The 12413-nt window shown below is 43.1% G+C and overlaps 1 protein-coding gene across 1 annotated transcript in view; it reads left to right on the top strand.

The window, feature by feature from the left end:
• The window catches only part of Snx1 (sorting nexin 1), a 36819-nt gene that overhangs the window by 12882 nt on the left and 11524 nt on the right, over window positions 1–12413 (top strand). Inside the window, exons 2-5 of the mRNA XM_021207809.2 lie at window positions 1757–1868; window positions 6153–6280; window positions 6977–7043; window positions 10734–10777. Coding sequence (XP_021063468.1) covers window positions 1757–1868; window positions 6153–6280; window positions 6977–7043; window positions 10734–10777 — 351 coding nt within the window. The remainder of the gene's footprint in view (window positions 1–1756; window positions 1869–6152; window positions 6281–6976; window positions 7044–10733; window positions 10778–12413) is intronic.

Below are 12413 nucleotides of genomic sequence, written 5' to 3'. Positions count from 1 at the left end.
TCCTGGAACTCACTTTGTAGACCAGGCTGGCCTTGAACTCAGAAATCCACCTGCCTCTGCCTCCTGAGTGCTGGGATTAAAGGCGTGTGCCACCACCACCCGGCTTTCTTTTGGATTTTTAAAAGGGAAATTATAACAGGGCCTTCCACACTGCTTTGGTTCCCCGTAGTCCCCTTGTTCTGGTGCCTACTGAGATTAAGCTCCCTGAGTTTTCCCTCTGAAGAGGGCTGGTGCCAGTGGGAAAGAAGTTAAAAGAGCTCAGGTGGCTCCTGAGCTCTCCTTGAGTGAGAGTGAGGGAAGGAAGCAGTCAGTTGGTCAGTAGGTCCATAGGTCAGTAGGTCTGTAAGTCTGTTGGTTGGTTGTGTAGGAAGGAGGCCAGCGGTTGGAGGCAGGAAGTGCTAGTTTTGTTTTCATTCTGTTTCTTTGTCTTTTGATAATTGTTCTTTACAGTTGGGAGCAGCTACAGGAGGGACTACCGTATCTGACAGATTAGTATAATGTCTGACTTCTACCACTGAGCTTCATTAGCACAGAACAGCCCAGGAAAGGCATGATTCGCTAATACACATGAAATGCTGCTGAAATTTTCTGTCCTTGAAAAGGGAGGCCCAATATAGTGAGGAAGCTGTGTGCATGAGAAACTCAGAGAGTATCCCAAAAGATCGGTCATTTCACTTTGTTCTGGGTCCTAAAAGGCCTGTCCAAGGAACAGACACCCTCAGAATTGTTAAGGGAATGTTTTTAGGGAAAAAAGTTCCTTACATCAGGTCTTTTAACTGCCTTCACCTTGGGGTCTGACTTCAAAGCCCTGCGGTAGCATAAACTGGCTTTCTGTAGATGTGTAGGGCACAGTCCTGCTTAGTTCACTCTGGCCTGGGGAGGGGGAGCTGCCCTACTCTTGTTTGACTCTGTGCTGAGCTTTTAATAAAGGCTGAGGGCCGACTGCTTTTTCACCAAGCGTGACTGGACTTATTCTCCAGCCTACCATAGAGGGTGGCTAAAAATTTTTGTCCATGTAAGTTGCAGATGAAAAACAACTGTACTTATAAGCAGCATTAGACAGAAAGCCTGTGTCTATCAGATGAGTTAGGATGTCTAAGCTTCAGTTAATAGTTTAGCCAACACGGCAAAGGAAGCCTGGGGTTAGAGCTTGAATTCTGAACTCCAATGTGATGTCACTAGACTATGCCCTTCAGCACTTGAAGTAAAAAGTCATCAGGCTGGGCATTGTGGCACTCGCCCTTAATCCCAAACCCAGCACTTGAAAGGCAGAGGCAGGTGGATGGATCCCTGAGTTAAGGTCAGCCTTATCTAGCAACACACACACACACACACACACAAAAACCCTGTCTTGAAACACCTACTCCGCCCTAGAGAGAGAGAGAGAGAGAGAGAGAGAGAGAGAGAGAGAGAGAGAGAGAGAGAGAGAGAGGTCATCAGGACAGAAAGGCATTGGGGCAGAATTTTTTTAGAAATTATCTGTGTGTATCTGTACCTACATTTGTTTAGGATATCATATTCCAACAAGATGTTGGTTATACAAATTAACCTGTGACATGTGACCTTAGCCCTGTGGTCACCAGAGCAGCAGCAGCATTCTTCATTCTAGCAATGATTTGCCGCTTGCTGAGCCAGCTGACTAGGGACCTGTCTTCTAAACACCTGTGGGAGCAAAGGGACACCATGGTCGCTTTCTAGGTAGGCTGAGTTTGTTTTTCCTGGTTCCATTTTGTTCAAAGTATCTTTTTGTTTTCAGACTAAGCCCCCATCTCCAAAGAAAACCACATCCCTTTTTCCTATCAAAAATGGTTCCAAAGAAAATGGGATCCATGAGGATCAAGACCAAGAGCCACAGGACCTCTTTGCAGGCAAGTAGAGACTCGGAATTTAGGCACCTTCTATTCATCTTTATTAAGTTATGAGTTATTAAATTAAAAACCACCGTACATATGCATAAGTTAGAAAGTCTAAGCCTAGCACAATAGAGTCTGTAATACCAGCATTTGGGAGGTGAAGACAGGAAGATCAGGGGTCTAAGGTCATCACCCTTGGCTACCTAGCAAGTTCAAGGCTAGCACAGGCTAAATGCGACCTTGTCTCAAAAAAACACAAAAAACCCTACAACAAAACCCCCTAAGCAAACAAACAAAAATCTAAATTTTATAATATGAGTTAAAGTATTAAATATTAGAATTGTGGTCAGGGGAATTACAGAAATACTGTATCACAGGAACTCACAAAATTATAAGGTTATTGGCCATTGCAGTAGCTCTAGGCTTTTATTTGAAATGTGTAGTTTTTCTTTGTAACTTGGCCTAGAGCTCACAATCCTCCTGCATCAGCTTCTCAAATAGTTGGGATTGCAGGTACATCCTATCACTTTGGGTCTTATTTAATTAATCTGAGATACTATTTTACTATGTATCCTTCGCCAACCTGGAATTTGCTGTGTGAACTAGGCTGGTCTCAGACCTGTGAGGGTGTCTCTGCCTCCTAAGTGCTGGAATTTAGACATGGGCCCTCAGGCCCAATCCTTAGACCATGAGAGACAGAGACAGAGACTAGAGGAGGTTCATATAGATATATATGAATCTTATATGAATCTGAGCTTAGAAGAAAAATTGAAAGTTTATTTAGATCTTGATATTTTAAATTTGAATATAAAGAAAAATGTCCAGGTGGTGTGAACATGAAAGGAACAAAAAAAGAGGCTTGAAGAATATAAAGATTTAAAAGATTTTCTACTTCATTTGGCCTCCGAAACCTTAACAAGCACACTATGCATTCTGGTAGTTAATGGTTTTTAGAGGGAGAGGAGTGGATAAAAGAAAAATGATAAACTACAAATAATGAATTGTCTTTACCTAGCACATTGAGAAGAAGGTATACTTTCTGTGTTTGAGCCTTTGAAATTAATGTGATCTTTCCTTGCACAACGTGAAATCTTATTGCCACAGTAACCCCTGTGATTGGCTTTCTCTGTGAATGTGTAGATCTTACAGATTTTCTCAGCACAGCCATTGTGGTTTATGTCATCTGCTGCCAGTGCCACAGGCAGACACTTGCTGCCTCACTTCTAAGAAAGGAACAGAGGATACCAGTGGAAAGGAGTGTCTACTGTGACACTTGAGTGTGTTCTTGGTGTTTCCAGTCAACTAACATTGAGTGGACAATTAAAGCTTAGATTTATTTTCTGCACGATTACCATAGTGCTGATTGATCTCTCTAGATTTCAAAAGCTTTTCCAACATATTCTTGTTATTTGAAATGTGTAGTTTTTCTGTGTAACTTGGCCTAGAGCTCACAACCCTCCTGCATCAGCTTCTCAAATAGTTGGGATTGCAAAGACAAGAAGCCCATATTTTCATCCTTAGGCACACTTAAAGATTTGCCATCTCATAGTAATTTCTATAGGAAATGCCCAGCTTTTCAAAAGGCTTTTACTAATCCTCTAGCAAATCATAGGTACTTTAGTTCTAGTTTTCATTCTGAAGATTGAGTCTAGGACCCTTGGGCTTACCTGAGTAAGCACCCTGCCACAGAGCTGCATATTCTCCCTTTGGTTTGAGACAAGATTCTACTGTGTAGCCTAGGCTAGCGTCGCTCTAGCTTTGGTGTTTCGTAGTTTTGGTTTTGTTGTGGTTGTTGTTTTTGGTTTTTGGTTTTTCTGCTTATTTGTTTGTTTTGATTTTGGTGGGTTTGTTTGTTTGTTGAGACATTGCCTTTGGCTCTCTTGAGATCTCTCTCTCTCTCTCTCTCTCTCTCTCTCTCTCTCTTTCTCTTCCCCCTCTCCTTTTCCTTCATTACTCTGTGGCCCAGGATAGCTTCAAAATCATGGCAGTCCTTCTGTCTCAGTTTCCCAAGTCTGAGGTTATAAGTATGAAGTATGGATTACACCATGCCCAGACGAGACAGAGTCCTTTTATGTAACCCAGTATGGTCCCAAACTCTCTATCATTCCTTTATCCAACTTTAACTTCTTAGGAATGTTTTTTTAATGGTACAGGGGATTGATCCGAGGTCCTCACATACACTGGGAAAGTTTCCTTTTACAGAATAAGATCCCCAGCTGTCTGTCTCACTTAGGATTTCTAGCGCTATGATGAAGCACTCTATTGCTATGAAGAAAGGATTTATTTTGATTACATTCCTGTACCACAGTCCATCATCATCCAGGAACCTGTATACAGGAGCTGATGAAGAGACCATAAACTGGTGTTGCTTATTGGCTTGCTTCTTATGGCTTGCTCATCCCACTTTTCTTATAGAGCCCAGGATATCCCTATCCACAGTGGATTTGGCTCACATCAATCACTAATTAAGGAAATACCTTTCAGGCCTGCCTACACCCCAATCTTATGGAGGCATTTTTCAATTAGGCTCCCTCCTAGTAGATGACTGCACTTGTTTCAGGTTGACATAAAAAGTAGCCAGGACACTAGCATTATTATTATCATCATCATTATATTATTATTATTATTAGACAATGTTTTACTAAATTGCTCAGGTAGACCTTGAATTATCAATCCTCTTGCCTTAGCCTCTGTCTGAGTAACTAGACTTTAGGTCTGTGCTCTGGACCTGGCAGAATGCTGGGATTGCAAGTTCATCCCCTCACACCCAGTGTCACCCAAAGAACAGTTTTAATGAATAGTACATGTTTCTTTACTAACTTGATCTGTTATGTTGGACCTGCATAAAGTGAATCTCCTATACAAACTTGAGCTGGCTCCCTGTTTCAGAGACCTCACAACCTAACATATCTATTCTGTGTGTTGCTTCGGGTTTTATGCCCCCACAGCAGTGTCCTTTGCAGAAATAATTCACACTCAGTGGTCAGCACAGTAATGTAAGACTGTCTCTGGGTTCTGCCTGGACCCCAGGGAAAATCTAGAAAGAAAAGGAAGCAGCTTTCTCTGTGATCCCCAAGACTAAACTGAATACGTAACAGTCAGGCCAGAGCCCATTAGTGAGTATTTATGTTTTTCTTTACTAAAAAGAAAAACAGTGAACTGGTTAGGGTTAAACCTTCTAGCTTTACTGATCCACATTTGAAGTACATTTGCATAAGAAGTTTTAATGTCTAAAAATGGTACAAAATGCTATTTTAGAAGTCATTTCTCTGGACACACAGAGAACGAGTTGTTCTGCTCACCTACGTCTTCTCCTGATAGAGGCAGTTCTTAAAATTCGGGCCCAGTCTTCTCTTCAAAATCAGAAGTGTTTCTGGGCCTGCTGCTTCCTCTTCCCATTCTGGTGGCATTTACAAATGAGAGGTTACTCTGTGAGGATATAGCTAAACTATCACTGTGTCTAGCTCCTAAACTGTCAACATAGTTGTGCTGTGATCAAGTGTAGCAAACCCCACTTTCCCAAGTTTTGCTGTGCATTTTCTGGTTGATATCTTTCCTGAGGCTTCCTCGGATGCATACTTGCCTAATCAGTCATGCTGTATATAAAGCAGACAACCAGAGGTGCCCTCTTGTACAAACAAGAATAAATGAGCTTCACATAAGGTTTCAAGTGACCGCTCCTGTGAAGGTTTGCATATGCTTGGCCCCGGGAGTGGCACTATTTGGAGGTGTGGCCTTTTGGAGTAGGTGTGTCACTGTGAGCTTGGGCTTTAAGACCCTCACCCTAGCTGCTTGGAAGCCAGTCTTTAACTAGCAGCCTTCATATGAGGGTGTAGAACTCTGAGCTCCTCCTGCACCATGTCTGCCTGTATGCTACCATGTTCCCACCTTGATGATAATGAACTGAATCTCTGAACCTGTAAGCCAGCCCCAATTAAATGTTCTCCTTATAAGAATTGCCTTGGTCATGGTATCTGTTCACAGCAGTAAAACCCTAAGTAAGACAACTCTCAAGAGTAAAATAATTTGATATGTTTATTTATATGCTAGATTCCTGGTTCTCTGGCCTAGGGTGGCCAAACAGTTGTGTCTGAAATGAAAGGGAGAGCTTGCTCTAGCAAACCTGTGCTGGAGCAGCCCTCCCCTCAGCGCCTTCTCCTTTGACTCACGTAAAAACTGCCTCTTGTTCTTGTTGTATTAGGTGCTTGCCATTCTTCTTGTGGACCTCACCCTGTAGGACTGACACTCAGCCTTCAAAACCCACTCTTGACACTCACTTTAAACTATCAACTGTTTTAGATGCCACAGTGGAACTATCCCTGGACAGCACACAGAATAACCAGAAGACAATACCAGGCAAAACCCTTACTTCTCCTCCTCCGCAAGAAGCCACAAATTCTCCTAAGCCACAGCCAAGCTATGAGGAGGTGAGAGTATATGCTGTTGGTCTTCTTGCATTTGCATCTTTGGGACTACGTGCTGCCAGTCTGCAGTTCTGTTGGGTTTGAACCTTGAGAAAACATTTACAGCTCCTGAAGGAGACATACGGTTAATGCCCAACCAGAATCCAAATGAGAGCTCCTTGTTAGACAGTGTCTGTTCCCCCCAGGACAGCATAAAGGCCTTCATTGGTCACTGATGCTATTTACTGTCTGGAGCTCCCATGTATAGGAATGCAGCCCCTCCCTACTCCCTGTTTAGTCCAAAGAAGGCCACATCAACTAAAATTCTCTAATTACTCGTTATGGTGAAAATAGGGGTGTCAGGAAATGAACATGAAATGACTATGAACTGGTTCACGACTTACACTTGTAGGCATTGGCTCACTGGTATAAGAGAAGCAAGCACTGAGAAGAACACTTGCACTTTATTATACTCACAAGTATTGAATTTGTGATGTCTAGCCTTTTGTTTTGTTTTGTTTTATTTTTCAAGACAGGGTTTCTTTGTGTAGCCCTGGCTGTCCTGGAACTCACTCTGTAGATCAGGCTGGCCTCGAACTCAGAAATCTGCCTGCCTCTGCCTCCCAAAAGCTAGGATTAAAGGTGTGCACCACCGCTGCCTAGCTTGTGCTTGTGTCTCGCCTTCTTTATAGCGTCTCTTCTGGGTTTTTCTTTTTAAAGCTGGAGGAAGAAGAACAGGAGGATCAGTTTGATTTGACAGTTGGTATCACCGATCCTGAGAAGATCGGTAAGTATCTTTGGATTCTTGTGATGTTACCATGAACCCTGACCAACTAGTTTGGGAGTAGCTCTCATCAAAGCTGAATCAGCAAATGTGAAGTGCTTCATCAGTTTCTTTCCTAGAACTATGCTTCTGAGGTCAGAGAGAGTTCTCAAGCACATTACTTAGATTTTTGTTTTTTAATCTTTAGGAAGAAAGTCCAGAAACTTGAAATATAACTATAATCTTTAGAAACTCAAATGTGGTTTGGAAGATTTCTGAGGGCACCTGAAGCCAAGCTTCACAGGCTCCCCAGAGCTCACTTGCTGAAGGATAGAACCCACTCTGAAAGTTGTTTTCTGACCACCATGTGTATCATGACATGGTCATGCCCACTTACATAGAAATGCAAAATTAATTAGTAATATTTTAAGAGCCATAAGCAGGAGCAGGAGAGATGACTCAGCAGTTAAGAGCACCCACTGGTCTTGCAGAGGACCCAGTGCTTACAGTGGATGGCTCATAAGTTCCGGCTGCACTAGCAGGGTGTTTATGGGCATCTTAGTCAGTTCCTTTACCTAACAGAAGAGGAATGTGAGGACCAAGAAAAGTAGCATCTTGTTACGGCAGCGTGTGGTTCAGGGTAAAAGTAGGACCAGGGCCTTGGGTGACATAACTAGGCATCTCTTGCCTGTGACTATTCCTTAACACCTTAATTTTAAGCTTAGCTGCCTACATCCTTAGTAGAATAATACAAATTACACATGCTACTAATTGTTTGAGCACTTACTGTCGTGATTCTGAACCAGGAGAGGGAGTTATCTAAAGCTGTAGCTACCTAAAGCTGCTGTAGCAAGAACCACAAACTTAAAATCCTTAAGACAACAGAAGTAAGCCAGGGATGGCCTTTATACCTGTCCTTCCTGCTCTTGAATGCTGAGGCAGGAGGAGTGCCATGAGTTTGAGGCTTACCTGGCTACAGAATGAAAACCTATCTCAAAAACAAAAATCAGGGCTGGTGAGATGGCTCAGCAGGTAAGAGCACCCGACTGCTCTTCCAGAAGGTCCTGAGTTCAAATCCCAGCAACCACATGGTGGCTCACAACCACCCGTAACGAGATCTGGCGCCCTCTTCTGGAATGTCTGAAGACAGCTACAGTGTACTTAAATATAATAAATAAATCTTTAAAAAAAAAAAAAAAAAAAAAAAAAAAAAAAACAAAAATCAGAGATTTTCTCACAGTTCGGAATCAGAAAGCCTGAAATCATGGTGTGGGCATGGCCATGTTCCTTTGAAATTGGGAGGGAAGGAAGGCCCTTGCCTGTCTTCTGCCTTCTAGTTGTGTCAGGTGTGCCATGGCCTGAAGACGCATCAGTACTTTGTCACCACTCTTCCATGTTGTTCTAGGTCTCCACATCATCATCCCTCTAGGAACGCCTGTCTGAGTTGCCCTGTTTTGTTTTGTTTTTTTTTAAGGACACAGTCATGTTGTACTTGATCTGCCCTGTCTTAGTCAGGGTTTCTATTCCTGTACAAACATCGTGACCAAGAAGCAAGTTGAGGAGGAAAGGGTTTATTCAGCTTACACTTCCACATTGCTCTTTATTACCAAAGGAAGTCAGGACTGGAACTCAAGCAGGTCAGGAAGCAGGAGCTGAGGCAGAGGCCATGGAGGGATGTTACTTACTGGCTTGCCTCCCCTGGCTTGCTCATCTTGCTTTCTTATAGAACCCAGGACTACCAGCCCAGGGATGGCACCACCCACAGTGGGCTGGGCCTTCCCCCCTTGATCACTAATTGAGAAAATGCCTTACAGCTGGATCTCATGGAGGCATTTCCTCAAGGGAGGCTCCTTTCTCTGTGATAACTCCAGCTTGTGTCAAGTTGACACACAAAACCAGCCAGTACACACCCTAATATTTTCATTTTATCTGTGAAGACAACATTTTAAAGTCATGTTATCTAGAGGGGCATACCTGACCCTACATACAGAGTAATTTAAACAGCTCACAAATCAGATTTGAACAGAAATTATACTAAATGCTAAGCTTCCATCCCCTTGTTCTATATTCTTAGTCACGTTGATTCCGAGAAGCCAGCTAATTAAAACATTTTTTCTAATCAGGACCTGATCTTTGTAACAGCATGTTCTGTTTGTGTGGGCTGTTTAGTCAACATTCATGTCTCATTCCAGCACACATTAAATAAATTAGAACTGCACATTTATCAGGGTATTCTTTTTAGAATCTTGGCAATTTGCATATGCCATCGCCAACTTGGAAGTTATTTAGGAAATCTGTGTGCAGTTTCAGATTGTTTTGTGGCTAGGCAGCTTTCAGGGCTTCTGTACCTCTCTTTGCACACACTGCCTTAGCTGGAACAGTGTCTGGAGGTGCTGCAGAGTATCCGGAGGTCCTGTTTGGCTCTTGTGCTCAGTGTACTTGGACACTTAGGCTTATCTTCCTGTGGCTACTAAATTAGGTAACTAACCATGACTATTCTATGGTGGGAGAAATTTCCATTATATTAAAAAATGGTTTTAATGCTTGGTTTTAATGCATGGTAAACAAATTCTTAGTATTGGTAAGTATTCTTCGTAAATGTTTCAGAGTATTATAAAGGTGGTAGTCAATAAAAGGTAATTTTTTTAGACTAGCTTGTAGTTCCTGTTTTGCAACACACTTTGGTAGGTGTTGGTGAGATGGGCATACCTCCTATCTCTGTATGATTTCTAGCCTTTGTGTGTGTGTGCACTTACCAATAAACGCAAGCATTTCCACCCATCACAGTGAAGTGATATTGCAGAGTATGACCTGCTGATCCACTTCTGCCCTTCTCCCTGGCCCCTCAGCCCGGAATCAGATCAGAAGCAAAGACAACTGAGAATTGTTGACCTGGGCTTTCCTGTTTCATGAGAGGAGGAATCGGGGAAAGGGGTGGGGAACCAACCCTAACCCATGGTCCAGCACTAGGGCTTTGTCTGGGTTCCAGTCCATGTCTTTTCAAGGCTCGGGGAGTCAATGGGGCCTTTATCTCCCTAAGTGGTCTAGGTCAGGACACTACCACAGAGAAAAACAGTTGCTTGAATCCCAGATTATTTAACAGTCAATGGCTTTTTCATAAAAATTATTCCTCCAGGAAAGGGCAGTTTTTGTGACATCAGGCAGTGCAAGTGTCTTCCTGCCAGGCCCTTTGCTCTGTGTGAGCATGGGGGTCAGAGAGGCCAGTGTCTGCCAGCACCAGTGCTGGGGCCTCTGAAAGAGCAGACCAAGCCTGGAGCTAGCCTCGGGTAGAACGACTTGTTTCCTTTTACATCAGTCGCTTCCTTCTCCTGCTTTACACAGCAAGAGAATTGTTTAGTTTTGGACAGATGTGTGTAACCAGCCCAAATATTGGCGTGGCAACAAGTGATGAATTGTCAGTACCCAGTTATGCTCTGGGAGGGTATAAATGGAGCCTGGCTTTGGAACAGGGGACTGACTCTCTTGTCTAACTCAAACTGGGGCCCAGCCAGCATCCGTAGGGGCATCTGTGCCACACCACCCCCGAGGCACAGGAAAAAAGTGGATCTTAGGATTACATATAGAGCCTGGAAATGTAACAGGCCCCTCTAATGTAACTTCTGTAGCTTATGTTCTCGAGTTAAATGTTAGTGGATTAGCTTTCCTTTCTTTAGTTGGAAGAACAATTCCCTCTTGTTTCTTATTCTCCCACAGGGGATGGTATGAATGCCTATGTAGCCTACAAAGTCACCACACAGGTGAGTCCCTGTGGCACTGCCTACGCCCTCCCTCAGGAGTCCTGACTGCTCGCACCAAGGCTTACATCAAGACTATTTCTGTGTTTCTTTTTATTTCTTTTCCAATAACCCCCCTCCTATTTGTCAAGCTATAGCAAGTCTACATTTCCTTGTCAGTCTTTTCTTATCTATTTTATGTGTATGAATGTTTTGCCTGCATGTTTACCTTGTGCACCGTGTGCACGCCTAGTGACCACAGAGGCAGAAGAAGGTGCTAAAACCACTTGGAACCAGAGTATGTATCAGATGACTGTAACCTACCATTTGGGTGCTGGGAACTGAACCCAGATCCCTTGGAAGAGCAGCCAGTGCTTTTAACATCTGAGCCATCTATCTCTCTGGCCCCTGCCTTTGTAGTCTTAACTAGGTACACCAGCCTAGGCCTCCCAGTATTCTTCCAGAAGGTTGGTACTTTAGTATGTAAGTATGCAAGGTTTAAGGTGTGCATCATATCTGAGTTTTACCCTACCCCTCTTAAGAAGTATGTGACTGGGGCTAGTTTAGTGGATTGCCTCAAACAAAGAGTAATTATCAGTTTACGGCTTTTCAGTTCTTGGACCAGACAAGGTGGCCTTCATCTGTAAACCCAGCACTATAGAGGCAGAAGCAGGAAGATTAGGAGTTGGAGAACAGCCTGGTGCACTTAGATGAGACCCTTTCTCAAAGAAGCAAAAACTATGCATATGCACCCTCAGAACTGAGGGATTTGAGGTTGGTTGGTGTTAGAGGCAGGATCTCCCTGTGTAGCCCATGCTGGTCTCAAGCTTATGATATGTTCACCTGAGCCTCTTTAGCACTGGAATTATAAGTGAGCACCACTGCACCCGACACAGAGCCAGACTGTCTGCCTCAGTCTCCCAAGTACAGGGATCAGGCATTTGCCACTGTACCTGGCTTTTCCCCCATACTTTCTATAACTTTTATTCCTTGAATCTGGCCCTTTTTTTATTAGATACCATATTGTCACTCTAGTAAAAGAAAGCCCTGGGCCTATCACCATTGGGTACTACCATGAGCACCATTGGTTGCATCAGCTCTACCTTCCTGGTTGTCATAGCCACGACTTCACCCCTCACAGGCACGTGCTCCCTGAGTAATCTCATTTCCTTTATAAACAGTCTTTGCTTGTGTATCTTTAAGTAATGTGATGTTTTATGTTGAGTTTCATAAAAATAATCTGCTGAAAATAGTGTTTCCTTTATTTCGCATGGTTTCCCAGATCACTCCTTGTTGGGAATAACAGTGGGTAGTCTGCTACACGAACATGCCATAGGGTACAACCTGTTTTCCAAGGCCTTTCCAGTTTTCATAACTGAACTCTGTGCATACCTCCTCAGATGTCTCTGGTGCCCTGTGGACATGTTTCTCTAGATATAGAAGTAACTAGGAAGTATTAAATGCAAGGAATATAAACTATTTTTAATGGCTTTGTACCAATTAATACAAAAATTTGTCCAGAAGATTTCATAGATTTGTTTCCTTGCCAGTACCTGGCAGAGCCAACCTCTGTAAGTTTTGCCAATCTGGCAAATATAAATATGAATATAAAGATATGTCTCCTAGTATATTCCCTAGCTTTCCTCCTTTTTTTTTTTTT

The sequence above is a fragment of the Mus pahari genome, chromosome 10 (assembly GCF_900095145.1).
Source record: "Mus pahari chromosome 10, PAHARI_EIJ_v1.1, whole genome shotgun sequence".
NCBI lineage: Eukaryota > Metazoa > Chordata > Mammalia > Rodentia > Muridae > Mus > Mus pahari.
This window is presented reverse-complemented; position numbering and strand designations above follow the sequence as displayed.